This window comes from Megachile rotundata, chromosome 13 (genome assembly GCF_050947335.1).
Source record: "Megachile rotundata isolate GNS110a chromosome 13, iyMegRotu1, whole genome shotgun sequence".
In the NCBI taxonomy this organism is placed as follows: domain Eukaryota; kingdom Metazoa; phylum Arthropoda; class Insecta; order Hymenoptera; family Megachilidae; genus Megachile; species Megachile rotundata.
In genome coordinates, this window is record NC_134995.1 from 16,123,273 (window position 1) to 16,142,791 (window position 19,519).

Consider the following 19,519-nt stretch of genomic DNA (forward strand, 5'->3'; position numbering starts at 1 on the left):
ATTTCGAATTCGAAGGGGCTACTTTGTTCTCTGGCAGCTCTTCGACGCTTCGTCGCGTATCTCGTTTCTAGTCAACGTGGGCGCCGGCTACGTGACTAATCAGTCCACGACCCTCGTCAGTGGGTCGTTAACCTCTCCCTGAATATCGACTGGTATCCGTCTGTACGTTTTGTCGTTCCGTTTCGCGCTCCTGTTCGACCTTCTTCCCTGAATCCTTCGTCGAGTTCTCCGTATTCGTATTATCGAACGGCGGTATCGTCGACGCGAGTGGACTAAAATCTCTCGATAACTCCGCATTCCGGGTAGCCAGTATCGCGAGTAAACTCGCAGATATATCGGATTTGAATTTCGGCTAAGTATTATATTGTCTCGGAATTTCACGACTCGTATATTGGTGACACGCCACGCGGTTTTGCGAGAGGCAAAGTATCTCTGAAAAGGGGGACATCGCGTCGATGGCCTCCGAGGATCGGTAACAGTGTCTGTAATTCGAGATACAACGAACGATCCGCGAAGGAAGAGGAGAGGAGGTGATTTTCTCTGGACTCAGTCGAGGTCTCGCCCTCGTTTCGCTCGTACAGGAGGAACACACCGTGTTCGAGGTCTGTGACCTTAAAAGTAACTCGGTTGGAGGTGGAAGAGAAAGAGCGAGAGAGGAGGAGCAGACGTTGGTCAGGTGAGCGGGAGGTGGCGATAGGAGAGAAAGAGAGACCGTAGAAGCTCGTTTATTTGATCGTACGCGACGGGCAGACGCACACGGGCGAGCACCCGCGAGTGCCGAGTAAAACCACACCTAGGCCGAGAGAGCCGCCTCGTATAGATACGAGCCCGATCTGTCAGGTAGTCCGTGATACATGGTCATGTGCACATAATAATATCGTGTGACAGGCCGCAAGATAGCTGGCGTGGGTCGACAGACAGGGTGTGCCACATCAAACCGCGTCTCGTCTCTTTGCTCCTCCTCCCTCTCTCCCTCTTCTCTTGTTCGCCGCTCTTGTCTTTCTCGTTCCTCGTTAATAATCGTTTAGAGAAGTATCGTGCGTAAGGCACGGAGAGGAAGAGAAACGATTCGAAGGTGGAATACGAATAGTCTTTGCTAAACGATACGTACAGGTTCGTGTACCGCGCTCCCCGCGTTCCGGTACCGGTAGAAAATGTTAAGCGAACGTGGGTCGCGTACGATCGGTTTACTCTCCTCTCTTAATAATCGGATATTTACGGTCGTTTCCTGTAACGAGCGTTAACCATCGATTCATCGAGGATCGTAAAACCGCTTTCGAAAACGATTCTGCGGCGTGGCCGTATAGCGTTAAAGAAAATCGATCCGGATTCGCTCGATTTTCTTTAACGCGTTCGAGTATTTTACTTTTGGCCCGCTTCGATATTTTCGTATCGACGCACCTACCAACGACGAAAAAGACAATCGCATTTATTATCCCCCGCTGTCGAGTTCCTTCGTCACGCAATCGCGAACCTCTGCTATCTAGCTACGTGGATGTACGATTAAGTCCGGGCATAACTTACGAGCAACACCAAGCCCTCTCCCCAGCACGTTTGTCGGATAGATAAATCTATGTTCTTTAGCGACTTCGATCGCTGTAACCGGCACTCCGGAGATCGTAGATCGTCCATGTAACCGGCAGCAAATTAGTCGATGTCGATATTCTATTTGCCAGTAGTTAGAGCCAGTCGTTGGTCAGACCCATCTTATCCGGCTCCGTAACCTTTTAACGCGTTCGCTTCTCGCGCGCAGTTTAACGACTGCTTATGCTCGTAATAACGATCCTTAAATATACGATCGTTTACTCTTTTCAACATGGTTTCTCGCATGTTAAGCTCGTTAACGGTTTTAGTCGTTCGAGGTTTGTTCGCCTGTTGTATCGTGCAACCAGATTTACGCTTTTCAATTTGGTGGGAGCATTTTCGCGTTTAGCAGATCCTCCGGAACAATTCTTTCGTCTAGTTTACTCTCGCAAAATGTTATTACGCGAAACACGCAACGAACAGACGTTCACGCCCATAACGGATACCTGTAAGAAAGGTAAAACCGATTTTCCTCGTATTAGCGCACGCCGTGTATAAAGTTGCAACACGGTTGCGAATCCAGTTGGTCGAGGTACGTTTCTGGAAGAGAAAGCTTTTGGAAAGCTCGAGAAACGATATTCGAAACTGGGAGCGGTGCTGCTCGTTTCCCTTCGGTAGAGTAACGCCGATCGAGAACGCCGATCGAGAACGCCGCTCGCCGCAAACGTATTTATGTCGGCGTTGTATGTCGAACAGGAAATCGAGACTACAAAGTTGCAAAGCGCCCACGCGTCGCTTCAAGGACCCACATTCCTTGGAGTGTTTTATCGGCGCAGCATCGAGTTCTTCCCGCGTGTCGCTTATTCGAAAGCGCGACAAAGATAAAACCGTTGGAAAAATTCTTAAGTTGGTCGCGTTCGATAGCGCGCTCTGCGTTGCTAATTAACCAAGAAAACCGATCCTCCTTTCCTCGGTTCGTTTCTTCGGCGTTTGGCCGATTTTTCGCGACCTCAAACCGGGAGTAACGAGAGAGAGATCGGTCGGCAAACTGGATCGCCGATCTGGTTCCCCGGTGGATCTTCCGAAGGAGACGCGCGCGTCGCGAAAAAGGAGAACGAGAAGCACCGAGACCAGTCTGGTCAGCTGCTAGTCACGCTTGTGCCTGCTTCTCTTCTATCCTTGTCCGCGTGATATCGCCAACGGTATCGATTTCCGATGTCACCTTTCCGCCGGTTCTTCGAGTTTCTACTTGCTTGTTCTCTTCTAGCCACGAAAAACTCGACCTGTCGAGTTTCCTTGCGCGAGCGAATCTTTCAGTGCCGCGAACGCGATTAAACGCTAACGGTATTCGTGGAACGCTCGAATTCGAGTTTTCTCGAGAATCGAACGACTCGCTTTCCTTCTTTCGCTCCTTCTTTCTCGATCGACTATCGCTCCTAACATCGAATCGAAATTCCGAATCACGGATCGGCTGTCTCTCTGTAAAACTATCGAATTCGCAAGGTCGAAGATTTCCGAGGAAAGAAAATCGACGTCCACTCGTTCTTGAAAATCGAGCAGAACAAGATTCGATGTTTAGTCTTAGCGGGCTCTTTGTGAAGTCGAAGAAAGAAAAAAACGTGGAGATTCGGATAAGAGAATTGCTCGTGTTCGTTCGGTACCGTTAAAGGACACGAGAAACAAGAAATTTCTCGCCGAGTGGATCGTCGATTGGCATTGATTCCGAGCCTGTTTGCGCGTTTAATTAAACCACCTACGAGAGAGACTCGGCTAAGCTCGCGATGAGTACCGGTTTTACAGTCACGTAGACCCGTTTCAATTTATTATCCAGCCTCGATCTCGCGACTAATGGAACATTCTTCGTGCTTCGCGAAAAACCAATACCGCGTTTCTGTCCACTTTTCTACCACGATTTCCAACCACGATTTCCAACCACGACTGGTTTACCGCTTTACTTTGTACTTAATCGACCAACTTTTAATCCAGATCCATTTTACCGAGCCAATAATATTCGATAAAGAGACTTTTCATGCTTGTACACAGAATCTCGAGGAGTTGACGGATCGATGTTTCTTCTTTTTGGTCAGTTGCGTAGCGACGTCGATTATCCAAAATACGCGACATATTTACGTTCTTTTCATCGCTTCCCGAAATATGTCTCCAGACTCGATGTTCTTCTTTCCTATTCGTGAGCATTTTCGATGAATGGCAGGCACCAAGACACTTTGTCGCGCAGGAGAATATCGTAGAAGCGTTCGAGAGAAGAGCAATAGCGACATTTCGAAGGGCGCAATACATAAAGGCGGACAGTCGTTAAAGGCGCACGGTCGGTCGTCGCAAAGTTTACGACGTTACCGCGTCATAACTCACCAGGGGCCAATTATTGCGAGAACAATGGGTTTTTCTGTCGCTCGGCTATTGCGGGACAACCGAGAGATATCGTCGTTCACTGCGCACGATGTACAACAGCTAGCACTGTCGCGCGTGTTCGTTCAGCTTTTCGTCGAGTCGCAACGCGCGGATACCCTCGTTGTTTGCATGGTAAATGCGAGTCGAAGGATAATTGACAACCGGTTGCTGTCGCGAATTTCCTTCGCGTATTAAAAGGAAAAGTCCGGTGCGTGTCGAGACGTCGCGCGAACACACACTGACTCGCGGTCATCGTCGCCTACGCGTCGACCGATCGGCCGACAATCGGCGAACGGCTAATCGGAAAAGTCCAAGTTCGACAGCGTGCTAACTCCGCGATTAGGTAACATGAAATACTCGATAGTTCGGTAAATCGGACACTTCGGAACTCTGCTTATTTTCGACCGCGAACATTCGAAACTAATGTTTTAATCGCGTTCGAACGCCGACAACCTACAGAGAAATATAACGAGACCGGTTACGCTCACGATTCCGTGAAATTTGCATCGATGCCGACGATTTCTCGAAGGAAACAGGCGCCGTAGCCTTTCATCCTTCCTCTTCGTCGACTTAAAAATAACCTATTCCACCCCGTCCCACGCCGTTTGTCGACACCTTTGTGCATCTCTCCGGTACAAGTTGCAGGCGTCGACGCTTTCGAGGAACCCGTGTCAAACGATACGTCTCTGATGAAAGCGAATCGTGTGGCTCTTGAAATCCGTACGAAAACCGAACGACGTTCACGAAAAGTCTGCGTAAAGCACCAAGAAAAAGACGTCCACCGAATCGTGTATACGCGGTCAAGAAGCAAGCATCGGATTTAAAAAGAGGCTACTAGATTTTTGCCGCGAAAGTTTGTTCAGTTTACTCGCAGCTTTCCTCGCCGCTTTGTCTCGAGCAGAACAATCGGAACTTTCCTCGGTTTCAGTCAAGTTTTAATTAATACCAAAGTTCTCGATCGCATTAGTGCGACGAAAGACGAGCCACCGCGCGGTTTGCACGCGGTTATGTCGCGGGTGACGGGAACAATTCCGTAGGAATCTGCGACGCGCCGCGAAAATTTCTGCTGTATGCACGTCCGTGGAAAATCGACGGCTGACTGGCGAGAGCTACAGTTTCGACCGACTGCTTTTTTCTAACAGACTTCTTGATGCATTTAAATTTATGCAATGGAGTCGTTTAAATAATGGACACTGCAAGGTACAAGAAGCATAATCAGGGATGAGAGTGAATTTCGCTGTATCGTACTCGGTTTTGCTAGATCCTAGAGAAACTTGGAAATTCTGCGAAAACTTTGCGAATCTTGGAAGTTGTATTAGTTTCCCGATGAAAAACGATCATAACAAACTTTGGACTACGATTATGCGATCGTAGGAAGAAATTTTTTCGTCGTGCTTAAAAATGATCCCGAAGTTCGATTCGCTGTTTAAACCCCGATGTCCTCTTGATCGAGTCGCGCGAGGTTTAACCGCAACCCACGGGGAACAAGAACAGAGTGGTTCTTGCCTATCTTTAGAACGACTTGGTCGTAAAAATATTCTCAAGGATCTTCGAAGGCTCCCCAGGGGAGGAAACGCGACCGACAAGGTTGAACCGCACGACTTTTACCCCGTGGCTCGTTCTAAATAGCGCTCTTAAGTGCACATGCTGCACCTTGGAGAAAAATGAAGTTTAACACGGCCACGGGATCGCCGGCGGACTTTCTCGGTGATTGGACGCGCGGAGAAAGATACAAATCCGATAACGAATTATTTCTTGTTTGTCCCGATCGATTCGCAAACGCGTCACGGTCCGCGCGAATTCGTAATTGGAGGATCGCGAGAAGGCGCGACCCGCGTGTTACGGATCGCGCCGATACGACGCGAGAATTACACCGCGCTCGGGTCATATATAACGAGCAGATTGTTGCACGCGGTAATAATCCGACGCGACGAGCAAACGAGGGAATAATAGCGGTCATTTTCTTCGCGGCTTGTCACCGTAGAACTCGGCGAATTATCGCTTTCCCGGGTTGTTTTCAATTTCGCAGGACCAAGGCGGTCGCGTAAATCATAGCCGGTTGGCATTTGCTAAAGAGACTCGTTGTTCTACCGCTCTCTACCTTCGTTCTTGTTCGCTGCCCCGGGCTTCTCTCCTCTTCGACGATTAACCTACTTCGTCTAATTAATCCTCGACGGTTGTTCGTACCTTCGCTCCGTTAAAAGTTTCCGAAGAATCATCCATCCAATCGGCAAAAACGCTTCGATTTTCACCTGTACGTTCAAGCGTGCAACAACTCGGAGCATCTTGCTCATTTTTCCTCGTTTCTCGTTCAGAAGAGATACGAGGAGGGTTGGCTGATAGGTGTAAGCAGCTGCAAAAACACGAGGAAAGAAGGGGGTGTACGCGCACGGCGGATGGTATAGGGGATGATAAAGAAGGTAGAAACGACGACGGAGCGCCATTTCGCAGGAAAACGTACGACATTGGCTTTTATGCGCGCAATAATGCGAGAGCACCGGCTGTCAGGGGCGTAGCATACGCGTTGCAGGAAACGCGCACGAGACCTCTCGTCCCTTCGGAGGTCATTATTTTTCTCAATTTCGCGAAGAGAACGAGCTACGAACGAGAGAGCGAGAGAGGAAACACGGTCGAAAGATCTGCAGCTTCGTTCGACGCGCTTTATCGTCGTGTCCCAACGTGCGCGCAGCTTTTATTTCGGCCCGGCGAAAGAATATGGGGGATGGAATTACCCGCGAGCCATAGTCGACGAATTATCGTGGATCGTTTGTTTCTCGGTTCCGTTTCTCGGTTCCGTTTATCGGTCCCGTTTATCGGTCCCGTTTATCGGTCCCGTTTATCGGTGACGAGCGAGGTGGCCGTCAAACGAATCTCGAATTTTCGCGACAAAATCTTCCGTCAGCTGTTCGTCGTTATTCGTTCGTTGATCGTATTTGCGAGATAACCATTTAATTCGATGATCAAGTGCGACAAATGTTCTCTTTCTTCTAGGCTGTCTGTCCACTTTTCTTTCTCCCCGTACATTTCCTTTTCGGAGCCTTTCATTCTCCGCCCCGTTTTCTACGTTCGTTCCTTTAATCTCCTCTTTATCCGGCATCTCTGTTCATTTCTCGCTACCGTTCACCGACATACTTGTCCGTTCGAACAAACATTTCGTTCTCGCTTATTCGTCGCGAAGGACGACTGCGTAAGCGCGAATAAATAAGCCGACGAACAACGCGAAGAAGATGCATCTCAATGTTAATCCGCAGACGACATCTGCGTCGTGCTTTTGCCCATTTTCTCGTGCTTCTTCGCCCGACTAATATCTCGCCTGCGCCCAACAACGACCAACAAATTTCTCAAATCGTGCAGGACTTTGCGAGAAACAAACGTTCCGTATCGCTTCCAACACGATTGCGAATTCTTTTCGCTAAGATCGCATTTGCAAACATCGGATTACATTCTAATGGAAATCTCGAACGATAAATATACATATGTATGTCTGCAATATTTATCCACGATATCGTATCGGCGTTGTAACGCGGTGCATTCGGAATGTTGGTATTAATCGAAGAATTCTCGGATCCCTGTTCGATCGAAAATATCGTTATTTCAACGAACGTTAAAAGGCGCGCGAGCGTAATCGAAAAATTCCGTGGCATAGACACTCGGTGTATATCAGCTGTTCTCGATTTGCGTCACGATTCGAAGGGGTTCAGAATCGAACAGGAAGCAGACAGAATTTTTGCGAAGCGATCGAGCCAGTCGTCGTGTACCGAGTACCGAGCAAATAATTCCGATACCGTCTGCTGCGGCGAAGGTCTGCGGTTACACGACGCTCTGTGTGCAACCCGTGTATGCAGCACGCGTACGTGCAGTGAATGGCATTGAGGGGCCTCTATCTATAGAGGCTAGATTAGAGTGCATTAGCCTCGTCGCGAGCCCGATGGAGATATCTTTCGCTCCGTTTTGCGTACACGCATCGCTACTACCGGCTATATTTGTAACCAGCGCAGCGGGTGGACGCGATCTACGCTCTGGCACGCTCGTAATAACGCGAACATACATATTCGCGTGTGCGACGCCATTCGCGTTGAGCAATTCTCGTTCGCGAGATGTCTTCCGTCGCTATTCGCACCGCTAGCCGCAGTTCCATTAACTTACCTAATTATCTATCGGATCTATCAGAATTGGTGGTAATTTACGGGTTTCGCGTAAGTACACGACCGATCGAGTTGATACAGTCAGTTTTCCTACGAAGGAGACACTATTTTCATTCGGCAGTTTTACGTAACAGGGGGTTCGTCGACGGTACATGTTTCGAACAACGAATTCTAGTCGCTTGAACTTAGACGATCAACTAATCGCGACTGACGCTTGGCTGGCTTTTACGGCCTTAACGTTCACGATGAATACGAGCGTAATTCGGGATTCGAGAAGGTACGCGTTTAACGCCGCGTTCGCGACAATAGAATTCTCGAACGACGCTGACATTTAAACGCCGTTGAATCGAATCTCCGTGACACCGCGTTGATTTAATACCGCTTGAATCGCTTCGTTATCTACGACGGCAACGGACAAAGACATTCGTGCACGTTATATTCGCGATTTACCCCCTGAAGATGTCGGACGCCAGACACGTAGACAAAACACGGTGACGATCCTAACGCTCGGCGACCGAGCGCATCCAACAACGCGTAACTGTATTTCTGAAGCGATTAACTTTTCAAGATCGAACTACCGCTCGTTTATCGGAGGGCAGATAGCATCGTTTTCCGATGACGAGGCACGTTTTACGACAGCAAGATGAAAGCGTGGATACGTGACGCGTGTCGTCGGACCTTTCGTTTTCCCGTGTCGAATAAAAACGTTTCATCGTGGAAAATGAACCGACGTCGTGTCGAGTGGAAGCGATGAAAAGCCAGCCAGCGATTGCGATCTCCTCTAACTCTCGTTCTCGTATCGGTCGGGCACGATAGGAAAAGGGTCGTTTCGTACGTCGAGACACGCCCAACAATCAGGAACCGATCTCTCCAGGAAATTATTGTGTCTGGGCCAGCTGAACGCGAATCTCGTTACCCTACATTCGTCTGGACGATGGAACAGCCTCGGGTCGGCCTTTCCTTTCGAATTCTCTTTCGTGATCGTGAAAAAGGGTGCACCCTTCTTTTTCGAGACAGGACTATATATGTATATACTGTATAACGCGCGCTCTTTCCGTTACCTTCGTCGAGAATGCACGTGACGGTCTCTTGATCCTGGGACGGTTGCGACGTTCGAAGGAAACTGAGAGCGGAAGGGAACTACCTAATAGCGAATACGTGGGGTAATCAATGATCGAGTTTTCATTTTTCTACAAGTCAAGATAACTATTCCTCACCGTGCAAGTACTACGGCACCGCTATCTTTCGGATACGGGTTGGATGAACGTTAATACTTTCGAGTGATTCATTTTTTCTTTTGGTCTCGTTTAGGATATAGGAGGCTATAGAAGGGCGACTCCGCTTCGATTAGCGAAGGAGTACCGCTCGTAACATACATCATTAGGGTGCGCAACCCTCCTCGGTACATCCTACAAAGTCACCGAAGATACCTGAACGTCTTATTAAGTATTAAAGCGTATCCGCTGTCGGGGTCTGTTGTTTTCGACGAGACAAGCCGAGATTAAGTTCCCTCCTTTGGCAGAAGTTTTCGCGTCGCTGGTGCAGCTGAGCACCTTTCGAACCCGGCTTACAATTTATATTTCCGTCGAGCAAACTTCGCAGCGTTGATCAGCATTCCGTTTTTGTCGACGAACATTTCCTATGCGATTCGAGGGATTTTATTCTCGGCATTCTATTCGTGCAATCGATAAAATACTGATGGTCGCTTCAAGTTTTTCGCGTCATTACCGGATTTTCGCGAAGTTCTAGGTCGCGAGATCGTTTACCAAATAATTCAGAGCCGACTTTAAGCGGACGAACTCGGCGCGTAGGAAGCTTTAATCCATTTCCCAAGCGCAATTCCGAATTTTCTCGTGAAATTATCACTCGAATGACTAACGGTATTACGAGCATCGGCTGGACCACGAGCTAATTATGCGTACGTCGAGCATCGTCGTTGCCGTTACAGGACACCGGTTTCCTATGGCTCGCGTGATCCCCTGATCACGTTCGGCCGATCGCGTGTCGGATACGTTGGGGGACACCTTTGGCTAATTTTACACCGTAGACGCGTCAAGTATAGATAATTGTAGGTAAATAGCCATGGTATTTTTCGAAACGTACGAAACGTTGTACAGAGGTAATAGAAGCGTGGCGAACGGAGAAACAGGAGGGAACCGTTAAAATTTCGACTTTCGGAGCTTCGCCGATCTCCGAGATCCACGCATTTATTCTTCCCTTCAGAATGCTTTACGAACGCGAAAAGGGAGAAAATTCCCGGAGAGAAACCGTCCCAAGATGAACGCTACGAAAATACTTTGAACGATTCCCAGCGGGGAGCGAAGTTGGCGTTCATTTATTTATTCAGCCGTCGGGGTTCATTCGCGATTTTTGACTGACAGAAGGTAACAACCCTACGGTACGCCGCGGATTTGTTTCTCGGCCCTACTCTCGGATCCCGTAGGAAATAAACGGCCGGATAGCAATAACTGGTTTACGCGAGGAAACTGGCCCACCGACAATTCGTCGGTGTGCATTATTAATAATCTTGAATTTGGATTTATCGTCGTTCTCCTAACCGAGGGATTCGAGCTAAGAACGGCCGTGGGATGAGTTTTTTCCTCTTCGCTTCCAGCTGATCCTCGTTCTCGAAGCTTCCAGCTCGTGTACGCCGGTAATTGATCGTTTGCGAAGCTTTCGCGAATTCGACGCGGAATTTTCTCGACAATTAAGCGCCGAGCTATATCGCGTTCAATTCCAACCTGAACCGCGCATTAAACTCACCGTCGATCGAATCTTGTCTTCTCTCTAACAATCTCTCTAATAATAATGTTTGCTTTCCATGAAAATTAGCCTCGATAATCGCGACGCGAATTGGCCGCCAGATTTTTCTAGCAAATTTCTGTTCTCCCGAAACCGTCAGGGCACACAGTTTCATCCTCGTGACAAGCGGTTCGTTTAAGCGCGCCGTTAATCACCCTGCCCGTAAAGGTTCGATGAAAATCTTATCTTAAACGGGTAATTAGACGGTCCCGTCGTCGTAGGGTCGAGGCGCGAGGGTCTAAACAGCGTTTCCACGCCTTTAATCTTGCATTATCGAGAAACACGCGACTCGTTCTTATAATTTTGTTGGTCGGATCGCGTGGCGCGTCGATACGTACTCGCGATTAATGCTTTCGTTGTTCCAATTTTCTTTGATCGCGACAAGGGAAGCGAACCAGCGACTCGTTACGTTCAATCTGTCACGACAATGAAAATGCTTGGGATTTTTACGAAAAATTAGTTTCGCGAGCCGTATTTCTAAACGATCCAACGCGCGTGCACGTCGGAAATAATTAACTCCGCATTCGAACAGCTCTGGTTGGCAATTAGGAGGATTGCTCCGCGCGTGTCCAGTGTCCAGACCATACAATTTCCTCCACCGGTCCCTTACTCGTAGTCGTGCCTTCTCAGTTTCCTACGAGACGCTTATCTCTCTCTTCTTTCCCTCCTCGACCTTTTCCGTTTTTTTACCTTTTTCCACCAAATCTTCGGCAAACTATTTCAAGCTGGAAAAGCATAATTTCGAATTTTTCTAACAACGTCGCAGTATCTCGAAGGCGGTGGTAAAAGACGGAGGGAGGTCGTAGAGGATAGCCTGCTAGATCCTCGAACGCAGCGAACATGTTCGTCGCCGCGACGTGGCGCGATAAATTCCACGAGGGGCCTACTTTCCTCGAACAACCCTTGGGTAACGGGCGAGGATAAGCCCGCGCGTGTTCTCCAAGCTGGAGGCGGTACGCAACCCCCGACCCGACATTCCGTATATTCGACCTTTCGCCAAAGTCTCCCCGGGTATATTCTACCAAGAGGAGAGACTATCCTTAACCTCTTCGGCGACGCGTGGCTGATTTATTAGGCCACCAGAAGGCTGAACCCTTGGCTCTCTCTCCTTTTGTACCGTCTACTCAGCGGGACGACATAGATCTCCGTGCGCCTAGCTCTACTCTACCGGCTGCCCCCACGAATTCGCTTTAATGCTCTGCTTCCCAAATGGTTTCCACGGATCTTGCGGTGTTACGTCCTGCTGAATATTCTTTCGCGACTCTATCGCGTTCGTGTTGCCCGAATCGAATAGTTACTCGTACGATACATGTCGTTGACACGTACGGCAAACCTTTTAGCGGTTGGTAAACTTTTCTTCTCTTTTTCGAGGAAGAAATCACCGCGTCTCCGCGAAATAAAGCGAAAACGTTCGAACGGTATATGGACACGCGTATCGCGGCGTTTAGTCGAGGTATTACCGTTTCGACTGATCGCGTAACGATCGAAAACGGAAAAACCATAGCATTCGGTACGAAGCGATATGCATATAAGCGTGACTGCAATCGTTTCTAAACGTTGGTACAATTTCCTTCGGCAACAACGTCGAAGATTTTTTACGCATAGTCGTCGGCTGGATGTTTCCGGTCGTTGTGGCATACCTCGAACGACGATATGTCGCGTGAATCCGTGTCGATGGGTGTTTCGGTGTTTTAAGAGAGAAGTTGGCGGGACGAAAATTGGCTAGTCGTGAAAAATCAACGCCTGGTTTTCATTTTTCTGGCTGTCCGACCGTGTACATCAATCAACGCTGTCGGAATCGATTCGACGAAACGTTTTCCCGCGCTCGTTTCGCGAGCAGTACCAAGTGGCCGTGTCCCGTTTTTGTTGCAATTTATCGCAATTTATCGCGTCGCGTTCCCCTTCTTTCCACGACAAATGATTTTCATCGCTTGATGGATCGATCGCGATAGTTCCTATGGAACATCTGCGTTTCGATACTATACGCGAATCATCAATTTCCACGCTCGAATTGTTTCCTTCTTCTCGTCTGTCGCAGTTTCTCCTTTATTTGCGTCAACGATTTAACATTAAATTTCAAAGTTCTTCAACCCCTCTATGTACGAATAAAATTGGCATTAAAACGGTACTAAGGTCATTAAATACTGAATTCCCGATAAGAAACTTTCTACTTTTTATCTCGTACGATTTCGGTTTTTTTCCTCCCGGTGGATTGTACGCTTCTCCCGTTCCATTAGGGGCGGGATACGATTCGACGGCTCAAACAGCGGATTAATTTCGACTCTCCAATTAATGCGCGGGGAGAAAGAGAACCGCTTTGAATGCGGGAGGACTCTTTTGTCGTCAAACGAAAGCGGGGACCCCTCTTCGGCCGTTAACGCGGACCAGTGAGCCGGCAATCGAGATAATAAAATCGAAAGAAACCTCCGCGTTTACCCCCATAATTTTGATCGACTGCCGCTCGTCTGGCCAGTTCTCGATCGGGCATGGAATATTCCGTGATGCTTGAAAGTACGAATTCGACTAAACCGTGTCGGTATAATTGCTAACAAGGGAGAAGGGAGGGTCTCCGTTTCCCGCTCGTCAAGAATTTTTCCGTGCGGCTGAGCGTGAAAAAACACATCGTTTCTCGACGTTATCGCCAATAAATACAGACCCCGGTATTCGTATTCATATTTTCGCGTGAAAAATTTCGCTACGAAAGTGTGCGAAGATTCGTCGCGAAATATTTTGCTCGCGATTTATCTTTTCTCTGTCGGTAATGAAAAATTTCGAAGCGTTGTTTTCGCTACCGCGTACGTATATTTATAGGGGAGCGTGTTTCAATGGCGTCGGTTATCCGTCGCGAATCGCGAAGGGTTCGTGACGAGATCGTTGTCGGACCTTTCCTGTTTCTCTTCCCTGGCTGTTTCGCGATTGCACGATACGTGGACGAGAGAGGGCCACCCTTTCGCGTGCATGAAAAATGCATTTCTTTATTCGGCATTCGTGCGTCGCGTTGCCGGAAACGTTCGTAATTAATTTCGTCGACGGTGCTAGAGACACTGTTCGTTATTTACCCGAGAAATTCCGAAACGAAATTTTTCATAGGTGTACGGACGTTCAAAAATTTCACGCTACTAACAACGAACTTAAATTCGTGGAACTTTGACTGTTCCTAAATTCGACGTTAATCGCGGCTGCGATAGTCAAAGCTGCGTAAGCGATTCTCGACGGTAACGTACGATTCGAGAAAATTCGTGAACGAATCTCCCCTTCGCGATGCATAATTAACGCGTGTAAGGGGGGAGTTGGTCGGAAGGGTGCACGATAAAGCCACCATTTCCGAATACGGACTGTGATGAGTCGTTGCACGCAATTGCACGCAATTGCACGAATTTTGCTGTTCGCCAAACCGCCGTCGAAAATTCCAAATTTTTCCTCTTTACGCTCGCAATTAAATTTCGTTTACAGCCAAGTTTCGCTCTAATCGTCAAAATATTGTTCGTGATTGGCGCATGCGTCAAGAACTTGCATATATGTATATATATTCTATAATATAATGTTTGAAAAATTGTAAATTAGAGAATTGGAGAGCTCGAATTCGAAAGTCGTTCGTAGCGTTTCGTGTAAAATCGCGCTTATGAAAGTGTCGTTTAAAAAATAGATGATCGAACGGTATATTTAACCAGGTTGATATCATGTAAATTCCTCGGAGAAGAAGTATATTTGTCTTCGGTTCTGATCCGTGAAACTCGAGAGGGAATTCCAGAGTCTTTGCTAGCTTCCCTATTATGCGAAACACCGACGTCCATCAAGTGCCACCTCGTCGGAATTGAATTTCATCGAACAACAAAGAGCCTTCATTTCCCCCGTTTAAAATTCTTTCAGCCAAAATGGATGCGTCGCGTTATCGCGTCGAGAAAATAGTTTTCTCCGACGCCCTCGTGCCCGATAAAATTCGACCGGCAACGCGACTCTTCCACTTGCTCCGTCTCCCTTTCGCGCGTATCGGTTGTCAATAATATTAGGGGCCGTAATTTCACTCGAAGAAGTCTCGTAGGCCGTTCTGTTCGTCCGATATCTGTCCGTCCCCCTCTGTTTCCCCGTATATATAGCGGTATCTTCCCGGCTCGAAAGGGGAGAGACACACACGACTGATTCGGGAGGAAGAAACAGACAGATAGACAGTCGACGGAGATAAGGAGAGAAAGAGAGAAAGAGCTCCGTGGAGAACGGCATCGATTATTTTCGCGCGAGGAAGAGCACCGTAAAGAGGGTTTCTTTGTTCGAATTCGCTTCTGCCTTTGAACGACAGTGGGTCACTTGCATCGGGAAGGAGAAAATTCCCCAAGGGCGAACCGAAAAGTCGAGGGAAGAAATTTCACCGATAGGAGGAACCATTCTATTATTCGCGTTCGAAGCGAAATCGAAGGGCTGTACGATCGCGTGATTCTCGGATAACTGATACGTACAGTATCAATTAGTTTGGCGAAAATACCACTCGGTGATTCGACGCGTACCGATACAACGCTCTCGCCAACCAACGACATCGAGCTTTTTCTCGAAACGTCGTCGAATCCGTGGAAAATCGATTATTTTCACGCACGAGCGAGCACGACGAACCTAACCGTCGAACGGTACCAGTGGGTCAGTCGCGTCTAGAGAGCGGTACTGTTCTCTCCCCTCGGAAAAGGAAGAAAAAGCTTTTCGACGGACACGCGATAGGAAAAGGAGAAGCCGGTTATCGTGCTAGCAGTCTCTTTCCCGTTCCTTTTTCTGCTCGAAGGGACTCGCGCCAGCGATCCTTCGCGGGCATTCTTTGTCCACGACGCTCGTAAATCCAGCGAACTCGACGCGAAGCGGTGTTCTTCTTCTCCTCCTTGCTAGGACTTTCCGGTGTTCGCGTTAAGTACTTGCCCAACGAGATCCACCCATTCGTTCGTTTCCGTATTTACGAGGACCGTGCTCCGGACCGGGTGAAAGCAAGTTTTTCGCCGGAACACCGACCGAACGTCCTCTTCGCAGCGAGACGTTTCGCGACTCGCTTTCTGTCTCTTTACGTCGCCCCTGTCTCTCCGTAGTTATCGACTGTTCTCGCGTAAAGCTTTGATGGTAGTTGGACAACGAGTTGCCGCGACGGTTCTTCTTGGGAAGAAACTTGTTTTCCCCGCTTGATATACATACTTGTGTACAGGTTCTGTGTTTCGAAAGGGTGGACGATAAGTAGAGATCGTAACGATCGCGTCGGAGAGACTGACGGTTTGAAATTTTCTGAATTCCTTTGAAGGATTATCTTGTTCGCGTGGCAAATGGCTAATTGTCTTGGATCGTTCCTGTCCGTTGGATGAAACGATTCGTTAAAAGTAATGTCTCGGTTCGAACGTACGGCAATACGCTCTAGAAATATTAGTTTACTTCGAAGCCTAAGGAGTTGTTTCAGCTGTCAGTTCGTACGGACTTCATCTCGGAAAGTAACAAATTACTTTCGCATTGATCGTGACGTCAGGATTAGGGGAACAGAATCTACGGACCATTATTACGCAGGATTAAGGGCGAAGAATCGTCCTGTAGGACCTAAAGTCTGGCTAAAATCCTTAATCCAAATGAACCCCCTGATCCGACTCTACTGTATTCCTTTGAAAAGTAACGGATGACCAAACTGACCGTTTGCGGGATAAACGGTGGTACAGCATCCCGCTTCGGTCGTTACTAGAAATTTCGATATTGCGAACCTTTACGAACAAGTACTCGAAACGTATCGGGACACAGTCGCGAAATAATATAGACCTCCGCGACGGTTATGTAGCCCTGTCTTCGGTAAAAGAGAGGTAGAAAAACGGAAGCGAACCGAGGCCAGATCGTAAGGAATTTTACGCGCGTCTATATAACCGAGCTTTATCGTTCCCGGACCTATGGTCGCTCGACCGAGCCGTTAAGATCTAAATAAGAGCGTCCTTGCAGGAGTCTTGACAACTCCCCGGGTGGTACGTTTTACCTTCGAACGTTTCTCTCTTTTCAAAGTTGCTACGCCCGAACGTAAAACGAAGCGGGTCGGTTAAGTATTTTCAATAATACATCGGTTTTCCCTCTCCGCGCGTAACGATCGAAGCGGCGAGAATCGCTCGCGGAGAGAAACGCGTATTTCTTCTTGTCGCGAATTCTCGTCGCGTATTCTCGTCGCGTATTCTCGTCGCGTTCAGCTTTCGTAACACCTTTCGCGAGGATTTCCTTCGAAAGAGCATCTGTTCCTTTCTTCACCGCTTCATAAAGTTTAAGGAAAAGCTCGAAAGCTAACGGCGTTTACGAGTTCGTCGACCTTTGTCCCGACTCCTTACCGCTCGTTTCCTCGTCTTGATTATTTCGGGTCGTTGGGAAGCCCGCGCGTGCTGCTGTCCCCGGCTGATTTTTATATTTATTTGTACCGGCCGCGACCGCTATTATTGAATTCCGATAATCCGCGGCGCCGGCATCGTAATCCTCTTGGCGTTTCCTACCCTCCTTCTACCCCGACGATACGCCACGATTTATACCTTCCAAGCTTTTCTTCACCCTTTTTTCCGCCCTTAGCCGTTTAACCGTGGCGAGAAAATTGTCCGCAAGGCGAGAGCGACCTTCCTGATTCATCCTCCTCCCTCTACAATTCGATATCGTTACACGGAAATCTTTTAACGCGATCGACTCCGTGTTTTTCATTTTCGAGAAGGATAGTGACGAAAATACGAGTGTTTCGGGTCATTCGGAAAATCGATCCGGGGGACGTTGTTGCTCGCTTAACTCGGGAAATAGTCTCTGTCGACGAATTCGACGAAGACAGCGATACGAAACGAATCGAACACTTCTTCCTCTTCATCGGCCCTCTAATCGAACTTGGTAAAAAAAAGTTGAACCGCTTCGGCCACGGATCGATTTCCAGTTGCAACGAAACTGTTGGAAAAGTTGCCAGACCAATCCAATTTATTTATTCGGCCCGTTGAAACATGAGCCGTCCTTTTTCTTTTTCCTTCGTCGTGTCCATGGTTGGATGGATGGATAGATGGATGGACAGTCCGGACGCGTTCAACGTTCTCGAAACGTTCTCCTCCAGGAACGAACCTTTTCGACCAAAGGAACCTTTTTCTTTGTCTTCGCAAAGCTTCTTCCCTCTAGCCCCAGCGTGCTTCTTTTTCCTCCCTCTAACGTCCACGACTTTTTCCGCTGGTTCTAACCGTTCTCGAACGGATATTTGCCCTTCGACGAGAACTTGTTCGCAGTCTGGATAGATACGTCCGTCGAATTTTCTCCGATCGAATGGACCTCGAGTATCCTGGGACACGATGGAGATCCTTCGTCGTCCTTGCCCGTTGCCCTTGACACGATGGCAACGGGTAAATTCAAGTTAGGCCGCCCGAGCGTGATTAAAAATACATAGGACCGTGAGCGAAGAGATCGTGCGAATAGATTTTTAATCGAGTAGGATTGAAAGGACGGGAAGAGCAGAAGAGTAGCGATGGCTGTTGCAGGAATATCTAAGGAGCTGTAATAGAGGCTGATGGGAATCAAGTTTTCAAAGATAAGATCTTCGGATGTAATAAGAGATAGAGCAATTGCCTTCGCTGTCGGATCTCTCGAACGCACGAAAATCTGATAGGCCGTTTCGGGATTACTTATTTGAAAATGGAAGCCGATTATTTTACAACGGGCTTATTACTTACGCGCTAAATGCTTGTACGTTCTATTTTGAAGCGATAGGTAGAAAGAAAAAAAAAATCCTGTTATCTTTCACCTTTCATTACAGTTCGACCTTAACCCCTGTCTACAGCGTTTGTTCGTTATTTAGTCACCAACCCCTATTCTTCTCGTTTCTCCTTCCTTCGTCATTAAGGACGTGACATTTCTAGCGTTTCTCGCTGCTGCTTTCTTTTCCTATAGATCTTTTTATAAAACGTCTTTTTGCATACGTTTCTTCGAGAATTTTCGGCGAGAAGTTCCAGCAATTTACCTTGCTCTTGTTTTCTTTTTGTCGCAGATGGAAGACGAGGGTAATCACGGCAACGACGACACCAGATGCTTCATCCTGTCGACCTTGGCCGCACTGCAGTGGTCCCGAGTTTCCTGCGTACTCTGTCGTTCGCCTATGCTCGTTTTCGACAGGTATCCTTTAGTGGACGGTACGTTCTTCCTGTCACCGAGGCAACATTCACCCGCTTGTGCAGAGGTAACTTCAATCTTCGAGTAATCTTTTGGTATTTCTTCAGCTAGCCAGTTAGGTTATGCGATTAATCGTAACGACAATCGGATGTCGAATTTGGAGGCACCAAGCCAAACACCGTGAACTCTAATCAATCTGATCCGCCGTTCCAACGACCGTTGTTTCAGGTGAAGGTCGAAGGTCGTACGCAATTCTTGTCAGCGGTGTGCATGAGTTGCCTGGAAGGCAGCGGTGGCCAGCCTGTTCGTTGTCGTTGCTGCACTCAGCCGTGGGACGGATCTAGTTTAGTTCTTGGAACGATGTACAGCTACGATATCTTTGCTGCCATGCCCTGTTGCACGGAGCGACTCAAGGTAAGCCGACTCTTTTCCTATCGGTTAGAAGAAATAACGCTGTTCAGTAATCACCTAATCACCTAATTAAAAAGATTTCGTGCAAACGAGGATACACGGCAGATATATTTAACGTT

At 48.0% G+C, this 19,519-nt stretch overlaps 1 protein-coding gene across 4 annotated transcripts in view; it reads left to right on the top strand.

Annotated features, from left to right (window-relative positions):
- The window catches only part of heca (hdc homolog, cell cycle regulator), a 100,385-nt gene that overhangs the window by 71,456 nt on the left and 9,410 nt on the right, over window positions 1–19,519 (top strand). For all 4 annotated transcript variants that reach the window (XR_001097453.2, XM_003708554.3, XM_076539166.1 and 1 more), the window contains 2 exons: window positions 18,868–19,056; window positions 19,218–19,403. Coding sequence is in view for 3 of the 4 variants with exons in the window: in XM_003708554.3 (XP_003708602.2) it covers window positions 18,868–19,056; window positions 19,218–19,403 (375 nt within the window). In the remaining variant the exon portion in view is untranslated. The remainder of the gene's footprint in view (window positions 1–18,867; window positions 19,057–19,217; window positions 19,404–19,519) is intronic.